The sequence below is a fragment of the Cavia porcellus genome, unplaced genomic scaffold, assembly GCF_034190915.1.
Source record: "Cavia porcellus strain 051 isolate PalLab524CR breed Dunkin Hartley unplaced genomic scaffold, mCavPor4.1 scaffold_22, whole genome shotgun sequence".
In the NCBI taxonomy this organism is placed as follows: Eukaryota; Metazoa; Chordata; class Mammalia; order Rodentia; family Caviidae; genus Cavia; species Cavia porcellus.
Window position 1 is genome coordinate 52,897,281 of NW_026947505.1, and position 27,146 is coordinate 52,924,426.

Consider the following 27,146-nt stretch of genomic DNA (forward strand, 5'->3'; position numbering starts at 1 on the left):
ATATCGAGAAGCTTAGAGTAGAAATGTCGCACCTATTTAAACATAGTTTTTTCCATTGCCATCGTCTTTATCTTTCAGTTTCTTCTCTTTATAGAGTAGAAAAAGAGAAACACTTATAAATCCAAAGAGGCATTGTAAGGGGTTTTTTAAAATAAAAAAGTGAAAGAAAGTTAGTTTTTAAAACAAGTGATAGTAAACTTTAAAAAAATTATTTGCTCTGTTGTAACACATAATACACATTTTGTGTACTAGAGAGAGAGAGAGTATAATGCCTGGTATTGTAGGAAAATTATGTTGTATTTCTAATACATTGTGAGTTTCTGATTATAAAAGATCCAGCAATATGAAAACTTACAAAGTATTTCAGTGTTTTCATTGTGAAAGAAGCACTAACTGATTATTAAAGTGGTCATGTTCTTTTTTCTGTGGTCTCCTCTGGTCTCTGTCAACATGCTACTTTCTGTAGGACCTCTCTTCCTTCATGACTCTAGCTGATGGTTCAGGCTTAAGGAGTGTATCTCCCAGTAGTATTTGATTTTAACTTGGAGACCATCTAAGTGATGAATGTCTTACCTTTCTCTGTGTCCACTTATGCCCACTAACACCTAAACTGCAGTCTGAAGTCTTGAGTCTTTTCTGAAAGTCCAGCTTTCTCACTGTGTGTCCTCTGTGCCCCCAGATAGCTGCTATATCATAATGTTTCTCTACAAAGACTGAGTAGGATTACATGCAAACAGCCTTGCATGCTCCTTTGGAAGGATTACCATGGCCTCCACGGCAATTTGGAGGTCACCATATTTATCAGAGGGTCATTTTTTTTCTTTTTGATACTGGGGATCAAACTCATGACCTTGCACTTGCCAGGCAGGTATTTATGCTACTGAGTTAAATCCCAGCTCAGAAGGATCATTTTTTATTGTGTGCACTGGCATGAATTGTACTGAGATAGTTACAAAAAATACAAGATGATAAGAATTTTTTCTAACAGTACTAAACTCTTGAAAGAATGCTGCTAATTGTATTTAATTTGTAAGTCATCAAAAAATAACTTATATATCACATAATAGAACCCTACACACAATAAATCCTGTTTAGCCCTTGCTAAGCAAAGGTGCAAATTTTCTTTTTTAGTTCTCTTATGTGTTGCAAAGTAGCTTTGCTTCAGGTTTCTGGAGTATATTTATGTCCATGATTCTGGAGTAGTTGAGGATCCCCTATCTCACCACATTCAATGTGCTTGAGATTGTGACAGTCACACACTGAGGACTTGAATGTTTTAGAATTTCTTTGGAAATAGCACTTAATAAAGCACCTAAGAACCAAAAAGCTTAGTTCAGCGAAATTCAACACAATGCACAAACATGAAGTAATGACCCAGAAGAAGATAAAAATGGTTTTTTCCGTGGGTTTGGAAATGAAGCAATCCACAGTGTAGGGGCAAGGTTTCAATTCACACTTCATAAGATAAGAAATATTAAAGGCATCACACAGTTTATAAAATAAGGAACCCAATTTCAAAACCAGTTTTAACAATGAGACTGATCACCTAAGCGTACCACAGGGCCCCGTCTATGGTTCACGGGCTGACATAGAGCATCTTTCTTTGCCCGTTTCCTCTGCCCTCTTGGTAGGCCACATGAAGAACCACTAAGATAGAAGGTGTGGAGACTGTGACTAGCTGCAAGGACCAAAGTCTGACCTGGGAAATGGGAAGAAGTAATCAAAACACACATTTTCACAACCAGGCTGTCTAATGTTGCAAATAAACTCTTTCTGTTCATCCTTCCACACGTGTTGTGCAGCTACTATGAGGACCAGCAAACAGAAGATGAATATACTAGCCAGCCAAATATGTGCAATCCTAGTTGAATATTTATTTGGTCCACTTAGGAGGTCTTTGAGAAGCATCCAACTCATGACAGTCTCACAAGGTGGCAAGATTCTGTAAAAGACAACAATTTAATCATGATTGATTTACTTCTATACCATTGATAATTTTTATTATTTGAGAAAGATGTAATCTAAATCTCTAAAAAGAGATGACAAACTTGTCCCTGGCTTTAGTTGATCCCATGTCAACTGATTGTGAAATTTGGATGGTTACTTTCATCCCCACACACATTTAATCCACTGTCAATTCTCTTATGATTGGTGAAGCCTTTCTAATTTATTACTTCTTTCTGAAGGTTAACAGATTATAGAAAGACCTAGATATGAATCCCTCAGTGACCCTGGTACCTTCACATGCCTTGCTGTTGAGGTTGTAGTCTTTACTCACTTTCTGCAATTTTTTAATGCGTCTCTCCTACCCTTAAAGATAATCTTCTCCTGGCCCTCCCTTCCCTTTTCTTATTTCACACCACTGAGTTTGTCTACGATTTTTAAATTTTATTTTAGAATAAAACCGAGCAAAATAAAAGAGAAACTGAATCAAAACAAGACAATGTAAGTGACACAGGATTTCATAACAAGGTAATAGGAAATCAACAATGGTTACTATGATGCCTCTTGTCTTCAAATAACTGCCCATACCTTCAGATATAGTAAACAGACACAGAAACAGAATAGAACCAATAAAAACAAAACCATGAGTGCAATACTGGACTTCACAATAAGATAATAGGAAATCTGAAATGGCTACCATTATATATCTTGTCATCTTCGAAATAGGCCGGATTTAGCTCAGTGGTTTAAGCACCTCCCTGGCCAAGTGCAAGGTTGTGAGTTCAATCCCTGGTACCAAAAAAAAAAAAAAAAAAATGCCCATGCTATCAGATACAACAGAATCAAACAAGATAAACAGAATAAAACCCAACCAAACAAAACAATGAGAATGATACACGATTTTGAAACAAGATAATAGAGAATTAACAATGACCACCACCTTCAGAAGGAGATCCCCCATATATGCCACTTTGCATATTGTTATCCTCTGAATAGATGATCAGAAGGCCTTCAAAGTCAGTGAAACACTAAACACTATAAGCATTAAGTTGTATTTTACCTCATTAGCTATCACCGTAGCCTGCGGTGTTGTGGATCAGCTGGTTGCTTATGGAGGGGGGAGGGTGCAGGAGGGACACTGGTTCTTGTTGTCACCCTGCCCATGTGCCCGAAGTGGCTGGCATCCCCCAGTCAGCCTGCACATGGCGCCAACTCACAGGAGGTCTTAGCTTCATGTTGACTTCTTTATCTACATTTTGATGGTAAAATGTGAAGCTCTCCAGCATAAGCTTTCTCAAACATTTGCTTTCTTCTTTGCCAGCCGGACTTACATTCACACCCAGCTAACTATCTAGTTTAGTGAAAGGTTTCCTTCTTCCTGTCTCAAAACAACCTTGTCAGCATTATATCCCACTCTTAACAGTTTTCTTTGTCCTATATTCTGTATTTTCATTCTTTTCTAGCTCCTTTCTCTCATTATACAAATTAGCTCCTGGTGCCTATTTTTAGTTTTGACAGGGGAATCTTCATAGCTTACCTTTCTGAAAAACTCCTTTTATTCCTTAATTTTACTTCTTTGATGATTGGTGACTCTTCAATTCATTGTTGTCTAGTCTTTCTGTTTGCCACTGTATTTATGCTAAAGTTAGTACTACCACCCAGATATCAAATCTTCTGAAGCTTTGGATGTCATTTATATATTCTATGACATTTAACAGTGTTACCACACTTTTATTCTTAAAGCTCAGCCTAATTTCCATACTACTCTATTCTCATCCTGTTGTACTACTCCCCTTGATTGTTTTATCTTAGTTTTCTTTATACAGCTCTTTAAAGTTCTGTCCTCTGCAATTTTTTTTACTTCTTATGTTTTCCTTGGAAAATAGTCATTTTATGAATTCAACTGATTGATTCTGTTTCATTATTGTAAAATCTTTGACCCCTCCTCATGCTTCTATATCCCACTACCTCCTGATTATCATCAAAATATTCATAAGCATCCCAAACTTGGTATGTCTACACTGAATTTATTTTGTTTTCTGACCTCTGATTTCATTATTTTGTTGATAGTACCACTAACATCAAGCACCCAAGTCACAAATCTCGTATTCATCTTAGACTCCTCTCTCATAATCCTGTCTTAAATTGCCCATTGAGTTCTAATCCCTGTAAACTCTCCTAAATTCATCTGTAATCCATTGCCAGACTCTTGTATCTATACAATTCCCTTGCTACTTTCTATTTCCAGCCTATTTCTTCCCCTTTCTTTACACTGAATACTCAGTACTATTTTATCTTCTTACATATCTTTCCATCTCGTGCTCTTTTCTCTATAAAAGCTGACAGCAAGATGGGGAGATTTCTTTTCATTTCAGTGACAATTGCTTTCTGACGCTGCCTTCATCTCATCTTATGTTTGAGCTTGCCAGTATGGTCCCCAGTTTGTACTTATTGAGTCCAGTATATGCCCAGCATTGTTTAATGGTTTTGAAATGGCCTCTCACAACCACTCTTAAGGTAGATTTTGTTTTTTATTTGTTTTTTGGGGGATGGATATTTTGTTCTTTCAAAAGAGAAAGCAGAGTCTGGAAATGAAGCCACTTTCTCAAATTCACGAGACTCAGCAAGGTCCAAGTCCATTTCCATTACTCTCAAGTAAGGTTTCTCAGCACTGGCACCGCTGACATTTGGGCAGGATAGTGCTATGTTTCTGCAGCTTTCATTTGTATGGCCAGATGTTTAGCAGAGTCACTAACTTCCAGATGCTAGCAGCTCCTGTCTTCTGCCCCTGGATTATAACATTCTTTTAAATAATAAATGTACTTCCTGTTTTCAGATTGCATGCTGATGAAAAGATAATGTCTTTCCTCATCCTGAAGAGGCTTCCTAATGTTTATTCAGTTTTAACTAAAGTGGTTTAGCTAGAGGCCCACGCACAATGTTGAACTCCTTAGAATTAAGACCAAGCTCACTGGTGATGATAATGGAAACTATATCTTGGGCTCATGAGTCTTTCATGAGTTAATATATAGAAAATGTTCAAAACAGGCATGACGTGATAGACATGTAATATGCATTATTATTATTTTCCTTTGCCATTGCAAAGTTGAAGTCTTGCCATTTCATTAACCTAACTAATACACACTAATTTAATTGCATATAATTAATTTACATTAAAAGTAAGGGATTCAGTTTTGTAGTTCGGTGATACAGCACTTGCCAAGCATGAATGAAGGCTGTTGATTCAGTTTCCAGCACTGCAAACAAAAAACAAAACAACCAAAAATAGTGCAGTATATTTAATTTAAGTGAAACACACATTTTCTCTAGTTCTGTTACAGTGAAGATGAATAATAGGAATCTCCATCTAACAGACCTTTAAGCATTTGAAAATGTATCTTTATCTCTTAGTAATAATTCTGACTCTTTTATTTTTAAACTAAACTAATCTGCAGGTCATGCCTAGTTTGTACAAGACAGTTTCCACTTACCAATTTTTTCTTTGTTTTTGGTGATACTCTGCAAGCACTCAGTCAATGAGATACACCCCAGATCCACCACTTAGCAATTCTCATGTATCAATTCCCTCATAACTTTCTATTAAAAAGTAACAGGGTCAGGGATTTAGCTCAGTGGCATAAGCACCTGTATGGCAAGCATGAGTCACGAATTCAATCCCCAGTACCAAAAACAAAAAAATTTACTTCATAGGAGTTTTGTGTGTAAATTCAAATAATAAAACATTTTTAGAAAGTAAAATATTCAATATTCCCAATATCAGAAATAATTTTTTTAATTTTAAAGATAATAAAATCCAATAAAATAAGACAGAACAAGGCCAATCAAAACAATGGACAAAATTGATACAGAACTTCAAAGCAGGATTCCAGGAAAACAACAGCTACCACAGTATATCTTGTTACCTTCATAGTAGTTGTCCATTCTGTCAGGTATAGCAAAATCAAACCAGAAACAAAACACAGTAAGAACAATCAAAAAATGTTGAGTAAAGCAAGACATTTAATCAGAACAAAGCAAAACAGTGAAAACATTTGACTTCAGAGATAAAACAAGGAAATCCCTCATATTTGCTATATTGCATACTGTCATCTTCCCGAGGTGTACCTTAGTTGCTACCAACTCAGCCTGTTCTTTAAACCATCTGGTTGCTTGGGGGCGGGGGACTAGAGGTGGGGAACACACAGAGGGGGTTTGATTCTCAGCCCATATACCGGTAGGCTCATGGGACACACTATCAGATTTGTCTCTCCCTGGAACTCGCAAGGCTTGCGCGGCTTACCAGGAAGGCTGGCTGGTTGATTTCTTGGTTAGTCCCCTAAGTAAGCAGCATGGCTGATTCTTGGGAGACATTGACTTTTCTCTCCCTGGAACCCACGTGGCTCGTGTGGCTTACGAGCCAGGAATAATTTTTTTAAATTGTAAATTTCTCCCAAATATTTGGTCTAAAAATGATATCGGAAAAACTACTCAGACACCTGGCTTTCCACATGCAAAAGAATAAACTGTTGGCTTACACTATTTACAAAATCGTTTGAAAATGAAATTACAAATGAATTGTTTGAAATGAATTTACAACCTAAATATAAAAACTAAACCCATAAAGCTCTTAGAAGAAAAGATAGGGACAAATCTTAATTACCTTCAGTTCAGTAATGGAATCTTAGAATACCAAAAGTATGGGCAACAAAAGACAAAAATCAGATTTCATCAAAATTAAAAACTTTTGTGTAACAAAGATCATTATCAACACAGTGAAAGGTAACCTGTAGAACCAGAGAAAATGTTTGCAAATTGTATATCCGATAGCGATTTAATATCCTGACTATTGAACTGTAATGAACTGGTAATAACTACCAAATTTAAAAGTAAACAAAGGACTTGAGTGGACAGTTCTCCAAGGAAGATCTGTAAAATGGGCAAATAAATGAAAAGGTACATATAATTGTCATTTGAAAAATACAAATCAAAACTACAAGAAGATACTGCTTCACATTTACTAGGTTGACTATAATCTTAAAAATGTAAAGTAAGTTGATGAAGATAGTAGAAACTAGAACCCTTGGGACTGCTGATAAAAAATGTGGTATAGCATCTGTGGGAAAGTGTTTAGAAATTCCTTAAAAAGCTAAACATAAAGTGGCCATATCACCCAGCTATTGTACTCTTAATTATGTAACAAAAAGAACTGAAAACAAGGACTCAAACCTGCATCCCAGCATTCAATAGCCAAAATGTAGAAACAGCCCAAATATGCATTACAGAAAATAGGTAAGCAAAATGCGGCCCATGCATATCATTGAATATTATTTTTCCATAAAAAGGCATAAAATTATGTTACATGCTACAACATGGATAAGCCTTGAAGATATTATGCAAAGTGAAGGAAACTAAATCTAAAAGGACAAATATATGATTCCAGGTATATCAAATATCCACCATAGACAAATTCATAGACATAAAAAGTAGATTAGAGGTTGTCAAGGGCTGGAAGAATGGGAGGAGGGATGAGTTATTATTTTTTATTTTTATTATTTATTTATTTGTACCAAGGATTGAACTCACAACCTCATATTTGCCAGGAAGGTTATTGTGTTGCTGAGCTAAATCCCCAGCTTTTTAAAAATTAAAGACAAAAAAAAATTTCACAGTAAGATAATAGGAAGGTAACAATGGTTAATACATTGCACATAGTTATCTTTAAATTAGTTACTCAGAGTAAAAGACATTGGCATTTAACTGTCCAAACAATATTAGCACAAACCTTTGTTTTCAATGAACTAAGAGAAATTAGTAGTATTTCCGTTTTAACTGTCATATATACTGTTTTGTGGTTTTGTTTTTTGGTTTTGGTTTTGGTTTTTTTTTTTGCTTTTCCTTTCTATTCTCTAGTCCCTCATCCCAGCTTTTCTTTCTTTTTGAAATTTCTTCCCATTTTACAATATCTTTTGCACAGTTTGGATCTTATTTACTCTTTCAGCTTCTCACACTAGAGAGACTATGATATTTGCATGTGCGTGTCTGGTTTATTTCACTTCTCAGTGTGGTCTCAAGTTACATCCATTTACCTATCGTTAACTAGTACTTCATTATATAAAGGATCACATCTGTTTTATCCAATTCCTCAACAGATGGGCATTTGGGTTGTTTCCAAGATCTAGCTATTACAAATTATGCTGCTATAAACGTAGGTTCACATATATTGTTATGGGTACAATGCTTTTAATTCTTCTGGAAAGATACCCAGAAGAGGAATAGCTGGGTAAAATGGAAATTTGGGAGGACTACTTTATTTATTTATTTATTCATTCATTTATTTATTTTTAGTTCTTTTTATGTTCTCAGTAGTAATCCTTTAAGGAACAGCTGGCAAATATTTTTTCCCACATTTGAGGTTGTCTTTTCACTTTGTTGATGATTTCTCTTATTGTGCAAAAGCTTTTTAATAAGATGAGTCCCAGCTATTGATTCTTTGTGACAGTTTCTGTGCAATTGGGGTTTTGTTCACAAAGTCTTTGCCTACACTATGTCGTGCAGAGTTTTGCATACTCTATCTTCTAGTAGATTTATTGTTTGTTTTAATATTTAGATCTTTGATTCATTCCAATTTAGTTTAGTGCATGGTGAAAGCTATGGGCCCAAGTTTAATCTTCAGCATGTGCAGGGTCAGTTTCTCCAGCAGTATATCTTTCTTCATGTGATTGTGTTTAGCTCCTTTGTCAAAGATAAGGTGGCTTAGTATGTCTGGAGTTGTTCCTGAATCTTCTAATCTGTTTCACTGATCTTCAAGACTTTTTTTCTTTTTTGCCAGTACCATACTATTTTTTGGTTTGGTTTGGTTTTATCACAATAGCTTTATAGTATAATTTCAGGCCAGGAATTGTGGTGCCCTTATCTTGCCTTTGTTGCCTGGAATTGTCTTTGTTATTCTAGGTCTCTTCTGATTTCAACTGAATTTTAGAATTCTTTTCTCCAATTCTGTGAGGTGTGCTATTAGAATTTTGATCACAATTGCATTAAATCTGTATATCAGTTTTGGGAGTATGACCATTTCCACTATATTGGTTCTTCCTACCCAAGAGCAAGGGATATCTTTCCGTTTTCTGATGTCTTCTTCAATCTCCTTTTTCAGAATACTGTAGTTTTCAATGTAGAGGTCTTTTACATCCTTTGTTAAATTGATTCCTAGGTATTTTGTTTTGTTTTGCTTTGTTTTCTTTGGATCCTATTGTGAAAGGTATTGTTCCCTAATTTCTCTGTCAGTGAATTGAAAGAAAGGAGTTATTACTTAATATTTATGGGGTTTCTGTTGGGGCAGCGAAAGTTTTGAAAATGGTTGTTCGGCACTGTGAGAGCAATTAAAGTCAGAATAATACTTGTAATAATTATTAAAATGGAAAATTTTACATGTTTTACAATTTTAAAAATGAGTGGAAAGAAGCTTACTTGATATATAGAAACAGTAGAAGCCCATAGGGCCTAAACATTTAAAGAGAACCATGTAAAGAATAGGAATAGGGACCAAAGAAAGAGGAAGACATTAATAATGCTTACCAATAAATTATATTTTTAATAGTTATTTTATTTTTATGATTTTTCTGCATTATTCATTTCTGACAATAGAAATATTCAATCTGGAAAAAATAAACCTAATTAAAAAATACTAGAGAGTCTGAGAGCTATGACTTTCATACATATCTTTTTTTTTTTTTTTTTTTTTTTTGTCTTTTTCCTTTTTATCGGTACCAGGGATCGAACTCACGACTGCCTGAACTCAGGACTGCCTGCTTGCAAGGCAGGCGCTTATGCCGCTGAGCTAAATCTCCAGCCATTTTTCATGCATATCTTTTTGTGTAATGTTTTAAGGCTTTTTAAAGTCTTCCTTTCCTCCACAGACACACGATGATTTCCCACTTTTCGACCAAGCTGCTTCTGCGTGCAGCACGAGCTGGTCCTGATTTCTCATCTCTGAGTTCCAGCTTCCTCTTTGTCATCTCCATTATGATGTCTCTCAAAAAATTTAAAATACCCACACGTGAGCTCTCTGGTACCTGCTCCACCTTCTGCTGCCCGCCTTCCAAAGCGCTGTTCTTAAATCTCATAAATCTCACCACAGTCCATCCAACTAAGGAAACCAGAAGCTTAGAAATTTTGTTCCCTCTTTTATTTTTTCTCCAAACCATCATATACTCTATTCAAAGCTTAAGTTTTCCGTTTAGAAATACGTCCCCAGACTCTGCACTTTTTGCATCTGCACCCCCACCACCCTCATTCAAGCTACTGTCGTCTCCTGCCTGGAGCAACTTAACAGCTTCCCATCGGTTTCCACGCTTCTTATTCTTGGCCCTCTTGCAATCCAGGATAACACCAGGATAACTGTTAAAAATGAAGATTAGCCTCGTTTCTCAGTTTACAGCTCTGATGCTACTTCCCATTGCATTTATGGTGGAAAAGAGTCAAATTCAGGGGTGCAGCAGGGACCAAGTTGGCAGAGCAGTGATCATCAACAAAATTCAGCCTCCGTGGAGATCCAGAATCCAGACACATGAAAAATAACAAACCAAAGAAGAAAAAAGACGAGATATCCTGAATTTGGGAAAGTACTGACAAGAAAATTAAAATCTGCAGAGAAGTTGGAGAAACAGACCACAATGCAGAGAAAAAAACAAAGCAGTCTGGAAATCAACCGTAGCTCCCAGGAAGGGGAACCTTCCTCCACAGACACACGGTAAACCCCTAGGAGCCTGCCACTGTCATAAACTGAAAGAGCAGTGTGTGGTTTTGCTCAAGGTGATTCGTTCCACATGATAGGCACCAGTCAGAGAGGGAATCCAGTGCAGTGCCCATCGTATTGCCAGAGAGTGCAGCATCAGGTGCCATTTCAAGAAAGGGTGATTATTTAAGTCTGAGACTCAAAACAACTAAAAAACAACTTCATTTCAGGTAAGAGCCACAAGAGACAGGGAGAGCGTGCAGCTGTACAGAAAGTCCCTGAGAAATTTAAACTGAGGCCAGAAGGACATGGGTCCCGCCCTCTGGTGAGAAGCCAGGCCCAGCTCACGCTACCCTCAGAAGCAGCTGACCGAGCTTAAAGTAAGTGGAGGGGACCACTTGAAACCTTCCCCTGCACCAAGATTGAAGTCTGATTATCTTCCCTGTCTACCAATGTGAGCAAGGACACACTCCAGCTTGGATGGATGCCATATCCTGGGGACCCTCGGCAACAGAAAGGAACCTCACAAACCTGTAAAGGTAGGCAGAGAAAGCAGTGACTTGCTGGATTCCAGAACTGGATCCTGGAAAGAAACCACTCATGGAAAAATACAAAGAAAAAATTTTTCTCTTTGGGACTCACTGTTTTTTCTTTGCAGGTTTATTGGAGATGGGAAAGTTCATTGTTTTTGTGTTTGTTTTTCTTTTTTTCTTTTAAATTTCTCTTTTTTCACTAGTTTATTGAGGTTTGGATAATTTCCTTTTTCTTTCTTTTTTCTTCTTAATTTTTTTATTCTCCACATGTTCCCCCCTTTCTTTTTTTTTTAACCTTTTTCTTGTTCTTTTCTGTTTGTTTCTATACCTGTTTCTTGTTTGTTCTTTTTATATATTTCTATTCTTTATCAGGATCCTTTTGCCTTGCTGTTCTTTTTCTTTTCATCTTCTGTGGTTTAATTTTTCAAATTTTTCTTCTTTTATTCTCTCATTCTCATCCCCCTCTTTTTACTAGTACAATCATTGAGCTTTATTAGTTTTAGCTGTTAATGAAGTCTATGTTGTTATTGGATTTTTCTACTGTTAATGGAGATACAGTTGTCCCATTTAGTAGATATTTACTGTATGCCAATATTTGGTTTATCTTAGTGCTTGTGATGTAATTATGAATCTGTTTTCTAAGATTAAGGATGGCACATTATTGGTTCTCATGGTATGTCAATATTCAGGTTGTCTTGGACAATTTTTTGATGATTTACTTTCTGTTGACAGAGAATCATAATTGTTGCTATTCATCAGCTTGCTCTGTATACCAACGTTTGTATTATCTTTGTATCATTAACAATACTGCAGTCTGGTCCCAGAGAACTGGGAGTTAGGCCAATTACACTGCATCCTCCTCTCCCAAAATAGTGGAAGTGGTTCAATCTTAGGACAGAGGGAAAGGCCTATAGTTATCCATACACACAGTGAATCACTGAAAAACAGACACTAAAAAGATTTTCATAATAAATTAGAGAATCTAAGAGAAATGGATAGACTCCTAGATATATATGAATTATCAAAACTGGACCAAGAACAATTCAATAACAAGAAATGAAATTCAAGAAGTAACACAAACACACACGCATACATATCTCCAACTAAGAAAAGCCCAGATCCTGATGAATTCACGACTAAATTGTATAAGAACTTTAGCAAAGACCTAATGCAAATACTCTTGAAACTTTTTAATGACATTGAAAGGGAAGGAGTATGGAAGTTAGTATTAACTGAAAGCAAAACAAGAGCCAACCAAAAAAGAGCTACAGCCTGATCTCTTTAATGAAACAGATACAAAAAATTCTCAATATGATACTTGCAAGCATAATTCAACAAATCATCGAACAGATCATACATTATAACTGAGTAGGCTTCATTCCAGGGATGCAGAAACAGTTATTCATATGTATACATTACAATAAATGTAACCCATCACATAATAGCAAACACAAAAATCACATGATTATCTCAATATATGCAGGAAACGGATCTGACAAAATCCAACATCCATTTAGGATAAAAGCCCTGAAGAAAATAGGGATACAAAGACCTTATCTCATCCTGATGAAAACCATTTATGACAAACCTACTGTAACATTATATTACAAGTCCCTAAAAGGTTACTCAACACTGAGTAAACTATACTCCTGAGTTTCTGAACACCTAGACCTGAGCATAATACCCTGATTGTGGAGACACTACTGAGATCCCCATTAGACATCCTACCCAGAATGAAACTTTGCCACATGGGCAGCTTCTCTACCAACCCAGGAATCTTCACTTCATGTGTTGTTTGGACGATGGCAATCAGGTTGGTCTCTAGGAGGGAAGACAGGCAAATCACTCTTCCCAAGTGCCCCTTCTATACACTATCCAAAAAGCCCTTGTACTACTAGGAGACAGGAAGCTGATTTGTAATTATAAGAAAGTGTTGTTTTGAAACTTGTGTATGGCCGAGCATGGTGGCGCGGCCTGTAGTCCCAGCTACTCGGGAGGCTGAGGTGGGAGGATCGCTTGAGTCCAGGAGTTCTGGGCTGCAGTGCGCTATGCCGATCTGGTGTCCGCACTAAGTTCGGCATCAATATGGTGACCTCAGGGGCTGGGGGTTTAGCTCAGCGGCATAAGCGCCTGCCTTGCAAGCAGGCAGTCGTGAGTTCAATCCCTGGCACCGATAAAAAGGAAAAAGACAAAATATATATACATACATATATATATGGTGACCTCCCGGGAGCGGGGGACCACCAGGTTGCCTAAGGAGGGGTGAACCGGCCCAAGTCGGAAACGGAGCAGGTCAAAACTCCCATTGTTAGGGCCGACGCCGCAGGGAAAGAGACCCCAAGGACTCAATTCTTGGTGAGGGAAAAAAGTTTATTTCCATGCGCATGGGGTCCCCCAGGCAAACAAGTGCGGAGGGGCCCCGAAGGGGAATTGTGTAGGGTTTTTAAGGGCGCAGGGAGGCAAGCGAATTTACAGAAGCAGATTGCATTGGTTAATTTTGAGCAGGATAGGACTTGGCAGAAGTTGATTGGAGGGGTTTGGGGTTGAGTAACCATGGAGACTGGGGGTCCTAGCCCAGTCACTATGTGCCCAGAACAGAACAGTTACTTGTCTTACTTATCTCCTTGAGACAGAACAACCTTGCAGGTGCATTTTTTCTTTTTTTTTTTCCTCTGCTCTGATAGCTCTGGGGAGTTAGGCATTTCTTTCTGCTCTGCTCTGATAGCTCTGGGGAGTTAGGGAGTTAACCCTTTTATTCCCCGCTCTGGGGAGTTAGGGAGTTAACCCTTTCATTCCCCGCTCTGGGGAGGGGGTTATAGCAGGGGGGTCAACTCTCACACCATGCTGATCAGTAGTGGGATCGCACCTGTGAATAGCCACTGCACTCTAGCCTGGGCAAAATAGTGAGACCCTGTCTCTAAAAAAAAGAAAAAGAAACTTGTGTATGAAGGGCAACAGATTTCCAATAGCCTTGCAGGCTTCCAATGACAATTCCTGAATCAGCCATCAGCCTTCATACTCAACTTCTTTAGTCTAAATAACAAAAATACTGTGTTTTCATTGGCACTTGTTTATTTCTGAAGCACTTCACAGCATCAGCTCAACCCTTACTTCCATTCTTTTAGTAATGGTACCACCCAGTTTAGAGATGAAGAAACCGAAGCTCGGAAAAGTAGGAGACTCACTCAACTCTAAAAATCTGCAGCAGAACCAGGTGCTACATGGCTATTTTCTAGCTCCTTTTGGAGTGCAGGGTTCATTGACTGATCCACAGCCCTGTCTTACCTTGCACACAAATCATTTAACCCTTAAAATATTTTTTCTCATGGGCTGCTTTCTACCTGAGTTCCTGCTATATCTTCAGATCTCTGCAAACCCTTTCCTCTCTATTTGGAAAGAAGCTGTTTTAATTCTGGCAACTGCTTATTTGGAAAATCTCTAGAGCTATGCTTCAGACTCAGGATCTATGCTTCCCCGAGAGTCTTTTATGATATTCACAAGGATTTGAGGGAGGCTTATATCACTTTTTTTTTACACGTAAAAAAACAAAAATACCAAATGACCAGCTCATAACCATAGACTGCTACAAGATTTTGGCATTTCTGAGCTTGCCTTTATGAAGATTCAGCAAACTACACAGCCCTCAGGCCAAACTACTCCATCTTTTGTTTTGTAAATAAGGTTTCTTGAGACACAGTCATGACAATTCTTTTGTTAGTGTTTGTCACTGCTTTCATAGCACAACTACAGAATTGAGTCGTTACAGAGACAGTACAGCACTCATGGCTTACAATATTTGCCACCTGGCCCTTTGTACACACACACACAAAATGCTTATGTTGTGCTTAAAAACATATTGGGACCAAGTACCAAAACTAATTATCTAGGCCTATGAGAAGCAATACATGATGGGGTGTTTTCAAGGAAAGTCACAAGAAACAACAAATGAATGTGCAGCATTAATGAAGCCTGTTTGTAGTTTGAAGAGAGATCAGTGGTGGTTGAAAAACCGTCACCTGGATCATGGAACAAGCAGACTCGGCCTCAAAGAACTCAAGCTTCTTTAGCCTGTGGCTGATATCCTTAATGACTAGAGATTTGATTTCAGTGAAGCAGTATCTTTTGTTCACTAGACTTTAATTTCACTTAATTGGTTTTGTGATGTTTGGTTTTTCTTTTGTTGATATAGATACATAAAAGCCATAGCTCTGGGGTTTTACATTGTTTTAGGTTTTATTCATGTAAATAATATTGTGCTAAAAATAAATTATGAATAGTAGGAGTCCAAGAGAAACACTGAACAAAAAAAAAGATCCACACAAGCCAAGGATTAGGCATATACATCACTTGCAAGGTATTTCAGTTCCCTGTATGAATACATGTATTGCTGTTGCAGAAGATCCCCTATGAGGAAAAGTGCTTACCCAGGGTGTTCTCACTCCACACAGGCGAGGCACCAAAAAGTCCTGAGCTGCTGCTCTGCACCCCTGTTGTCCTCTATATCACATCAGCCCACAATACTGTTTGGGCCAGAAGTTCTTCCTTAGCCAAAGACTGAGAGCCCTGAAGTCAGTATCACATTCCAAATGGACACCTTTACTCCCTGGAAGCTTATTCAGAAAGGACATGTTTTATGGCACAAAGATGAAAAACAATACAGAAGATTTGTGATGATTAAAATTACTTCTTTCGCTGAAACTTTTTAGAAAAAGGTAATGATTACCCAATTATAGGAAATGCAATTTTCCCACTAAACAGATCTTATAGTTAAAAAAAAAAAAAAAAAAGCTTAACTTACCTCTTGCTACAGATGTGGAGATTTAGAAGATATATAGTTGGTTATTGATTTGATTTTAATAAGCATGAGTTGATTCCAATATTTCCCTGAAAGCAAACTAGTTCTTTAAGCCCAGAAAAATGAACTCTAATGATTTCCAAGGTAGGGTAAGCCAAACAGGTATAACCTGACCAATTGTTTTGACTCATAACTCAGATGAAGATTCTTATATCTCAGTTATTCACAATGTATCTTAAAATGGACTGGAAACTAGAAATAAAAACTGAAAATCACTCATGCATGTGACGTTCATTAAATATCCTTTTTATAAAACCTTGCCAATATCAAAACAAAGAAGCTAGAAAAAAGAGACTGTTCCATCCCTTCAAATGATTGTTCAACTTTTTATTGAAAGCTATCTTTTTTTTTTAAAGAGATTCCAGCTTTTATTTTTCCCCTTTCACACCAAACAAAGGAGAAATAATACAGGATTAAAACTGCCGAAGTAGTTAACTGGTAGAACACACATTCACACACAAAAAAATCCAGGTAAGACAGGCGTATTTACAATGAGGAAACACATGTAAAATTAAGGTAGGCATATGAAAATATTTTTTAAAAAATTAAACAAACTATAATGGGTACCAGCATTTACAGCAATATGGAAGGGGAAAAAACAATACTAATTTAGGGACAGATATACCACAAGGTTTAACAGCATCAGTGCAATGAATTCACAGAACTATATTACAGCTAGGCAAGCAGTTTTAAGAATTGTTCCCAAATATGTCACTTGTTTGGCCCTCAAAGTTTCATTCTTACAGAAGTTAGCTTTTCTAACTTTCTAGCTACCAGGAGGAAAAGTCTGATTATGAGAAGTTTTCTAAGGAGTTGCAAAATCTTTATGGGCCAGCAGTCAGACTATCATCACAAGCCTGCTCTCACCAACAGCCCTTGAAAAATAGTGAGGAAAAATGTCAAATGCCAGTGTAGTCACTACATTTCAAAACCTACAGCAACCAAAATATAGCCAGTAAAATGAGAGTTGAGGCTCACCTTTGAAGGCTCTTTCTGATCTTAAAAACTAGTGATTTTATTTTCTACTGTAATGAATGTTGACTAAATATAGGAAGACTTTTGTCCTTTACTGGCTGGTGTTGGAATAGAGGTGACAGACTTGCATCTTAACCTACTGTGTATGCTGTAAAAACCTGAAATGAAAAGCATACTAAATATCCTAAAGTAAAGTCTTTTGGAAATCTGCTATGAAAACGCCTTTAAATATTCACTAACAAAGTAGGGCAGGGGAACAAGTGCTGTATACCCGCCAGATTCCCCTCTGTAAGACAAAGGATCAGTACTTCCTAGAAATTGCTGTTTTGTAAAAGGGAGAAAGCTACACATCCTAGGGCATCAGTGGAATCAGTTTCATTGTATTCCATAGGGATTCTTCTCAGATGTAAAGAAACAGTGTAAGGAAAGGTTCCTAACTGGTCTCTTTATCAGGAGTGCTAAACTTGGTCTCTATGTTCATGAAGTCAGCTTTTAAAGCAGACTGTGGAAGCAGACGATAGAACCAGCTTCCTGTAGTCACCAACCACTACCTTGTGTCTAACTAAAACATCATCCCAAACAATTATGCAGTCACTGTTAACTGTACTAAAGAGCAAAGTTCGCCACTGCGGTGTTTTAAAGGAAGCTGTCAAAAGTGAGAATTCAGTTAACACTGGGTGAGAAAAGTCAAAACAAGCCTTACTCACTAGCGAGCTGTCCACTTAAGGCCAACTGATGAGAATGCACCCAGCTACAACTGACACAAAGAATGCACAAAGCCTGACTGGCAAGTGTGAATTCTAGGAAGGGCAGAGTGAGGGAAGCAGAGCTACTTCTGTAGCATTCCAGTATCCACACAGCACAGCAGAAACTATTCTCAGGAGCAACGCATACTCCGTTAACCACACCGAAGAAAGCAGATGTATTACTCATTTTTCTTTTCTTTTTGCTTCAGCAGCTTGTTTATCTCCCTTTTGGCCACTCCAGTGTACTTCAAAATGATTCCATGTTGGTTCAGTCCAGGAAGCAACTGTAAGAAATGACTATCAGGCAGGTGAGAAGCAGGTTATGGACTTGCTGTCCCACCCAAGCAACCGCAGCGAGAGAAACGATCATGGTCACGAAATACATTTTTGGCTTTTCTTCCTTTAGTGTAAAGAGGCGTTTCCACCAGCCCACAGCTCTGCATCTAGTCTTTTACTACTTTGCTGCAAATTTCATGGAATCTTTGCTGTTGTTCAGTGGTCCATTTATTGGAGCCAAAAATTCCAGGTGCTAGGATGGGAACAAGGTAATCAGCCAACCACTAAAACATAACAAAACAGGAAACGCCAGACAGAATAGATGGATCTAGATAATAATCAGAAACACCAGTGAAACCACACCCAGGATGGCAGGTGGAAAGCAGGCTTTCTCCCATCTGAGGACTTTATCAGCCACCAGCATCACTTCTCATCCTTCCGATGCTCTTCCAGACTTGCAGTCTCCACAGCCAGTAAGTTGGTGCTGTGATTGTGACCTTCCGCCTTCGTCCCTGAGTCAGGCTCAAGCTGGGTAAAACGGCCCTCCAACCTCACCTTCTGCCACTACGTGCACTGCTAGCGAAGCCTGAAAGCTGTCTTTAGGGCTGAGAGTGCACCTCAGTGGCAGAGAGCTCGCTTAGCATGCATGGGATCCTAGGTCAACCTTCAGGACTGCCAGAAAAGAACTATCTACAAAAAAAAGTAGAGGAACAATTCAATTTGAGTTAAACTACTGTAACATCATATGTTCTAGTCTTAGAAATTTGTAAAGTAGAAAGACATAATAGGGAAAGAAACTAACAAAATTAAAAATCATTTTCCTAAACTCAGGAATCATGGATAATAGATACTTTATGTATATAATAGATATGTATGTGTATATATTTGAGAGAGGTTGATTGATTTAAAGTACTTTATCTTTTTATAGAGCTATTTCTTGACATGAAATTGTCTAAAACTAAAGATATGTGAAAATAAAAATAAAACTATTTCCTCTTATGAGTAGCAGAGAAACAGAATTTAACAATTGGAAATGATATTTCATATTCTGAAACTGAGTGCCTTCATATTGGAAAACAGAGCCACAGACACTGGTCTGTTTCAGTTCTCAGATCCATTATAAGACTATGCGCAAGAGCTGGAGATTAAACCTAAGTCTCAGGCCTCTTTCCTGCACACTTAAATGGCCATATATAGGTTTCAGTGCCAGTTTACTCTGGGGCTTCTTAATGTTCACAGCCTTTAAAATTATTCTGTATGTACTTATATTTAATCCAAATTTTAATCCATTTAAAAGAATCATCATGTAATATTATTCATTGTAAGCCTGAATAAAATTTCTCTATGCACAATGAAGCAAATCTTATTTTCTTTTTACTTAGATGACAGGATTCCAGAGTGTTGGCTCAGTTCCCAAATGGTCATTATCATAATGAAATGCTGGTCTCCAGAATTATTCATCCCTTTCAGTTTTCACTGTTTATAATTAGCACTTACCATAATCTGTCCTTGATCTTAAAACATTACTTGTTTGTGGTAAAACACCTGCTTTGAACAGCTGGGCTAAGGTAGTTTGCTGTTGGAACAACCTTAAAGGTGACCTCATTGCACCCCTGGGCACTGATGATTAAAGGATCCCAGTCTTTCAGTGATGTCAGTACTAACCCAAACAAAGGGAGGAGGCAACGCAATCCACTATGGCAGGACTGTTAATTTTCTAGACAAAGATGCTTTAAAGATCTTTCAGTATCTTGCACGGAAGCCAGAGGCAGGAGAAATTGCCAGGAACAGAGGTAATCAGGAGGTTCTATAGAGAGATGAGATGCAAGTTTATCTTTATGGAATGAGAAGCATGAACTTGCAGGTGTTCTGTATGCTAGGCAAACAGCTACAACTAAACCACATCCTCAACACTTTTATAAATGTTTGATTTAGAGACAGAGCTAGGATGTCAGTAATTTGCTCAGGCTAGATTTGAACTTGCAATGCCCCTGTCTGGACCTCTGGAGAGGCTGGAGCTGCAGGTATGTGCCGTGGCTGGCTGCTGCTATATTATGGACAAAGATTGAATATACTTTCACCTGCATGTTTGGATTGGGAGAAACAAATATAATAAAGACTGAAAAAATGTAGAATATTTAATACAAATAAAAATCAATTTGAAGTCAGAAATTTTAGAGCAGAGTGAATTACGAACAAACAGTTGGAAAAAATGAGAAAAATATTGCAAACTTTGTTTCTGCTCCTTTTAGATTTCAATTTCAAGACCTGCCCCTTTGGTGTGAGAATGTGGCCCTGACAGGTGGTCAGCAAGAGTGCAGTATGGAGCAGACCGATGCAGTATAACTGCCAGACCTTTCCAATGAGCGGTGGATGCTCAAGCAACTATACAAGAACAGGGGCTGCAGGAAGACCCATCTGTTAACGAGGACCACAGAATTTTGCTAAATGCCAAATGAGAGGAGCACGACCACAGTTCTAAGCACTGGCACCATAACCGGCTTCAATGACGCAAGTATACGCACCACTGTGTGTCAAGGACCAGAGAGAGACATTAGTGGACATCAGGGACTCCTGTGTGTTGTGATCTTGACTCTTATTTCTGTCCCTACCAAGAGAGATTGATGTTCTTGTCTTTTCTGCTCTAGAAGCAGTTAAAATGCTGTTTTGTTTCACAAACTTAGGTAGGTCTAGAAGACAGTGACTAGGATGAGAAGAATGTCTCTAACTATACAAAAAAGGTTGAAGTAACTGAAGATGTTGAACCTGGAGAAGCAAAGGAACAAGGAGATAGTTCTCAGAATTTTACATCATTTCTATTTCAAATTTTGGTGGTGGTGAAGTGTATGTGCGTGCTTGCATGTGTGTGTGTGTATGTCTTTTTTCAATGGAGATCTCTTTAGGCTTTGAATTCAGACCACAGCCCAAATCCTGGGTGTGTTTCTTACTTAACTTTGTGGACTTTTTCAAGATAGCTGACTTCTTCATTTCCATATCCTCAAAACAGGAAAGGCATTTCCTACTTCAAGAGCTCTTATAATCAAATGAAGCAATAGCTGCTCAGTCAATGGTAACTAACATTATCTTTGAAGGCCGCCCTGACCTTGGGGTGTGAAATTGCTAAGGCAAAAATATGTTTTTTAAATGGTACAAAAATGAGAATAATATGCATAGATTTTGCGGTGGGGGAACAAAGCAAAAGTACCTATTGTTCTGGGCGGCAAAACATTTATGGGGAGAACTTGCCTCCAGTTCTCAGAATAACTCCTTTTCTACAATTTGAAACATAAGACACCTACATGAAGGAGACACTACTGTAAATGTAATGTGGAAATTTCCACTTATCCCAGAAGCTTAGAGGTTTGAAGCAGCTAGAGTAACCCCAGAATGCAATAAGTGTCCTTTATGATGAGTGACCATGGTGATGTATAATTTGATGAAGGACAAGTGCTTCTGGAGTTTCCTGCTCTGTACCGAACAGGAGCTTTGTGTCTCAAGTTACTGCCTTTCTGCCTTCTAAATAATATAGGAGAAAATTGAGGAAGAACACCGCGTGAGTGCAGAACATGCAAGGATGTAAGAATGGTCTACTTGATATCATTTATATAATTTAAATGAGTTTTTAACCCTCTTCAAAGGAAAATGTAACTCTTCTCTTCCTGTTTTTAATAATACTTGAGTGCTTCCTGCTGATGAGGTGTAGTGAGGGCCTTGCCCCACACCAGAGCCAGCTGTCAGCAAAGCCACAGCTCCAGGCAATAAAGTCTCCTCACAGTCACTGAAAAGAATATTTTCCCTATTTGCACTTATAGGATCAAATATTTTCCAGACAATTTACATGTCCAAGAAATGTTTTGAGATCTTACTTTTCCAAGAAAGAATTCATATATTACTCAACATTAATTTAGCTAACTGCTTCAGACTTCTCAGGGTTTGACAGGGCTCTAAGCTGATGGATTATGTGCATACAGCTCTGATTAGTTTTTCTATTGTTCATCAACTATGAAAGGCCATATTTCACTTGTCAGAATCTTGTGGCTCTTCACTTAAGAAAACAAGCATGCAGTATCACAAAATACTTAAAGCCTACTAAAATGTTCACTGTATACACAGTATGACAATTGTTACACTTGTACAATGGATAGGTCTACATTTTATCTTGCTTTTTCTGGATTGGGATTTTATAAAAAAATTTTTAAATGGCTTCTTTTTGAGACAGGATCTCACTTTGTAATTCAGGCTGACCTTGAATTCATTATGTAGCCCTGGTACTTCTCCTGCCTCAGCCTCCCAAGTGCTGGGATTTTGCCAAATAAACATTTACTTAATCTCTTTCTCATGCCAAACAAAATATTATTTTCATAGTTAAATTCAAGATGAAGACATAAATACAGGTAAAAAAAATCCTAAAAGTCTATATAAATCTCTATACCTTAAATGTAAACTACAGCTAATAATGAAATATAAATAAGTATATAAATGAGGACCTTCCAATCCAGTGTTTGAAATATACTCACCACAACTATAACTTCATCATATTCTCAGAAACTGCTAACTTTGATTATCAGGCAATAATATGAAGGTGTTGAGTAACAGCATCTGGCATGTAATAAGTATTTAATGAATGAAGGTGGAGGGTTAGGGATGAGCTCAGTGGTAGAGCACTTGGTTAAAGCTGAAGGCCAATGTAGTAAATAACATTTGATGAAGCAATTTCCGATTTCAATTTGAAATGGGATTTCAGAATTTTTAAAGTAGTGATGTTGTTTCTTCAGGTCATTTTTCACTCCAGTGGGAGAGATGAGTGAAATCATTAATCCACATTCATAGAAGATGAAATAAGTAGGTCAAGTGTTTCCTCTAGCATTTGAATAAACTTAAAACCTAAATTTAAAAATATCTTCAACATCTTTTGGTTTTGTGTGTGTGCATGTATGTGTGTGTGTGTCTGATAAGAGGCACACAGATCAAATCCTCTTCAGGGCTGAAGGTCGATCTTCTAAGTTTTGATGCCCGAGTATGTTTACATTTTTTTCCTCATGGAGTAATAAACTATGTTCACAACCTGTGTAAGTTTGTACATTACATGGAATTAAGATCACGGCATCCAGAGACAGTGCTGTTTAGCCACATGTAGAATCATGGAGACCATTCAGCGTCTTTGGCTGGCTGGAAAAGCTGAGTAGAAGTAACTGTGTGTATAATAACTTGCCACCAGAAATTTGAGAAAAAGATGACAAAGACTGTTCTAATGAGTTTGGAAGAAGTGGGGAGTGGGGAGAAGCAAGGGTTTATTCACTCTAGCCTTCCATGAAGGATACTACAGTTCAGAATGCTGCACTACTTTTGGCATCTGAGCTCTTTGAGAATGAGAGGAGTACCTAGAAACAGTACTGTGATACGGTGAATTGTATCTCTTTTAAAATTTCTGTCTTGAAGAGCTAACTTCAGTACTTCAGAATGTGACTATTTTGGACATAAGACCTTTTAAGAGCTGATTAATTTAAAGTGAGGTCCTTAGAGCAAACTCTATCCCATCTGAAAGGTGGCTTATAAGAAAAGGAAACTCAATACAGTGATTAAAATAGTGTGCACACAGAAGGATGACCATCCACAATCCAGGAAAGAATTATCAGAAAGTATCATTCTTGCTAGGACTTGGATCTTAGTTCTTTTTTTCCTCATGGTTCCAGTCCTTCAGGGTCGTAAGAAAATATAATGTTGTGTAAGCCACAACTCTGTGGTATTTTGTTACGGCACCCCTAGCAAAGCATTGCAAGTATATTGAACTGGAGACAGAAAAAAAGAGGAGGTGCAAAGCCAAGCAGAAATACCAAAACAACACCCAGGATTTGGAAGCAGATTTATTTATGTTGATGGGCACTGATGAGGATCATTCCCAGAATATCAGGCCCTGATCTCTGGTGGTCTAGGGCTTACGTGGGATAAGCCAGCAGGAAGTACAGAGGTAGAATGGCTTGTTGATTTGGGGATTGTTTTACACAGTGTGAATCATAGTGACCAGCTATGCATCACAGTGACCAGTGTTTCTAAGAGACACAAGCAACCAGAACTGGAATAGAAACTGTTACCTGGGTAACTAACAAACTGAAGTATACTGACTTGCCGAGGGCATTTTCTGTTACAAAGAAATTTGGAAAGGAGAACCACTGGGTGAACTCAGGGTCTTCATGGAGTAAATTTTTCTTGCCTTTACCCTCAAGAAGTTTTACTGAAAAGAGACTGTTAGGAGACAGGGTTAGTGTAGTATTGAATCTCTCCGAGATGGCATGTGTGAATTTATATAAAGAGCAAAGCCTGAACTCTCTTTTCTTGGTTTATGATTTTTCCAGAGTCCATATTCTAAATTAGCTAACTCTTCTGGAGGAGGGAGACTTTAATATTTAAACATAAATTACACTTATCCTAAAGATAATGAAGCTCAATATTCATGGCTGCCCTAGGATCCTGGGAAGGTTCTTAGTAAGCTGTTCTCAGAGTAACATGTTTCTTTATAATTTGCAAATAGTGACAGTGGTCTCTTTAGACTCAAATTTCCCCTCTGTTGCATTTCTCCTTCTTTTAGGTATAGTTGCAGTGGCCACAGCATCCATATAAGCATTTGGGTGAGCTGATTTGGGTGTAGTCTTGGCTTAGTAAGATGTGTGGCTCATATTCATTCACATTAACAGCAAGTTCCTGCCACATGTTCTGGTTTAAAAATTGCTCCAAGACTCAACTATTTTAAAGAAAGAGACATTATGGTAGTCACTGTTAATTACGGGTTGTCTTCTGGTGAAATACTGTGTTGCTTACATTGTTCTGTTCTGATCTGCTTTGTTATGTCCTGTTTTGTCTTAATCTCTTTAAAAAAATTGCTCCAAGAATTGTTCTAACTTCCAATGTACTAGATGACTATCTAAGGTAGTAACCAAAGTCTCACTGCAGTTTGAATTCATCTAATGGCCCCACACACCAAAAGGATAAAGGTTAAGGAGGAGATATAAGGTTTAAGTATATCAAGATAGATCTTAGTCAGTGGAAATTCTTCTAAATATGAAGAAACTAGATGGGGTTTCCACTTAAACCATTAATTTTCCACAATTTATATGCTATTTGTAGAAAGTAATAAGAAAATTAATGAAAAACTAATCAAAATTTGTTATTAATAGCAAAAACCAAATTTCAAACAACTGCAATACAGAAGTAAGTAAATTATTCTGTAGAGAAAATTCAGTGAACTTATTATTGTATGAAGAGGCAACTGAAGGTTATACAGACAATAAAATGTCCTTAGTGAACTCAGTGTAATAAAAGACAGAAATGTTTTCAGGCTGTCTTGGTTACTTTTTTCGCATTGATGAGACAATACCTGATGCCCAAAGTAAAGCAAGGAAATGTTTATTTAGCTTACAGTTTTTGGAGGTTTCAGTCCATACTTAGCTGGTTCCAAGGCAGGGTGGTGTGACTGAGGGGCAGCCGTTCATGGTGGCTGCAAGTGACAGAGTGAACCGGGCAAACAGAAGGAAGGCATAACTTCTTCCCTCCCTTACACTGCATGCCAGCTCCCTGGCCCTGGGTGGGTGCAGCACTCACACTGCCAGTCCCAGCACGGACAAGGCATCAATCACAAATACTAGACTCAGTTGCCTCCATGACTGAATGAGGCTTCTGAGGGGGCATCTAAACAAACCACAACATAGGCTGACACCAACAACTGCAGTGTAAGCAGGCAGGAGTTCCTAGTGGATGGGCTTTGGGTCAGTGGTGGTCCTCACTCCTGAAAAGGTCAAGTTGGGGACAGATGAGAAAACTGGATTTAAAGACTGGAGGATTTTGTGGAGGCAATTCAACTGACCCCAGAAGTTGAGGCCATTTTTTTCTTTTCAGTTAATTTTCTTATGATGATCCCCCACCAAAGGGAGGGTCTTGGACAAGAGGAGGAGATAAAAGGCATTAGTACAGTTTTGTCACCAGAATTACAGTGGTTTTAATCAATCCGTAACAAATGTAAATGTTCTGATATTTGAAAGTGGGCATTGACTGGAGTCAGAATCAAAGAAAATGCAAGGAGACTCCTCTTGCCTTTGGGGAACCTCACCAAAGCTCCTGTGAGGTTAGTGCTGGGTTTGGGGCTGAACTTGGCCTCTGCCTGTGGTCATGACAGATTAATTTGTAGCAAATAAATCTGCTAGCTGAGAATAACTAGAAAAGTTAAATATAATACAGTGATAAAAAATAAATTTGAGAGCCACAAGTATAAGCAGGACTTGGGGAGGCAGCATTACTGAGAGAAAGTCAACTCACTGCAATGCGCTCAATATGTAACCAGACTGCTCCCTTAGTTACTCACTAGTATGGATGCCGGACAACTCAAGCACAGGAGAATTGAAAGGAGGGAGAGTACCTACCAGGCTGAGACCTAGACAGAGCTAATGATGTATGCTGGTGCTAGTGAGTTAAAACTGGACCTTACGGTTATCCAAGGTGCAGAGGTCTTGGAATACAGCCCAGACTTTCAGTATGGAAAAATAGGAAGCAGACCAGACTCAAAAAACCTGAGCAGTCAAGTATGATGGTGTGTACCTGTAATGCCATCACTTTGGAGGCTGAGGCAAGAGGATCACAATTTTGAGGCCAGCCTGGACTACACAATGAGTTCAGTTTCTACCTGGGATGCAAAGCAATATTCTGACTTACAAACAAACAAGCAAAAAACCCCAAATAAAAAACAAAAACACCTGAACACAAACTCTAAATGTGATTGATTCCTTATTAGATGAACATTGTGACATGCTTCTACTCAGAAACTAAAACAAAACCAAACACTTCTCAAGAAAAAAAACCTCAGCAATATCTACAATGTCTACAGTGTTTAATTGATAATTTCATGCATTTAATCAAGAATTACTAGGCATGTCAAAATATTAGATTAAAAAACATAGAAACAGACGTATAAGTATCTAGATACGTTAATAAACACAAACTTTAAAAGTTATTCATGTGTTTGAGAAGAAATGGCAAGAAACGTTCATCAGAACATTAGAGTACATCACAAAATCAATTACAAATTCTATTTATGTCCA

General features: G+C 37.9%; 1 protein-coding gene, 1 long non-coding RNA gene and 1 pseudogene across 2 annotated transcripts; 1 reads left to right on the top strand and 2 right to left on the bottom strand.

Annotated features, from left to right (window-relative positions):
• Positions 1–1,161: 1,161 nt before the first annotated feature.
• Positions 1,162–1,917, bottom strand: Gjb7 (gap junction protein beta 7). Its single transcript, XM_005008514.2, is given in 3 exon segments — positions 1,162–1,504; positions 1,506–1,707; positions 1,710–1,917. Coding segments are annotated over 3 exon segments (753 nt in total).
• Positions 1,918–3,848: 1,931 nt separating this feature from the next.
• LOC134472131 (uncharacterized) lies at positions 3,849–25,388 on the top strand. Its single transcript, XR_010041997.1, has 2 exons — positions 3,849–11,214; positions 20,313–25,388. It is a non-coding gene; the product is annotated as an uncharacterized LOC134472131 (long non-coding RNA).
• On the bottom strand, positions 17,451–18,499 carry LOC100723112 (ADP-ribosylation factor-like protein 6-interacting protein 1; annotated as a pseudogene).
• Positions 25,389–27,146: the final 1,758 nt, after the last annotated feature.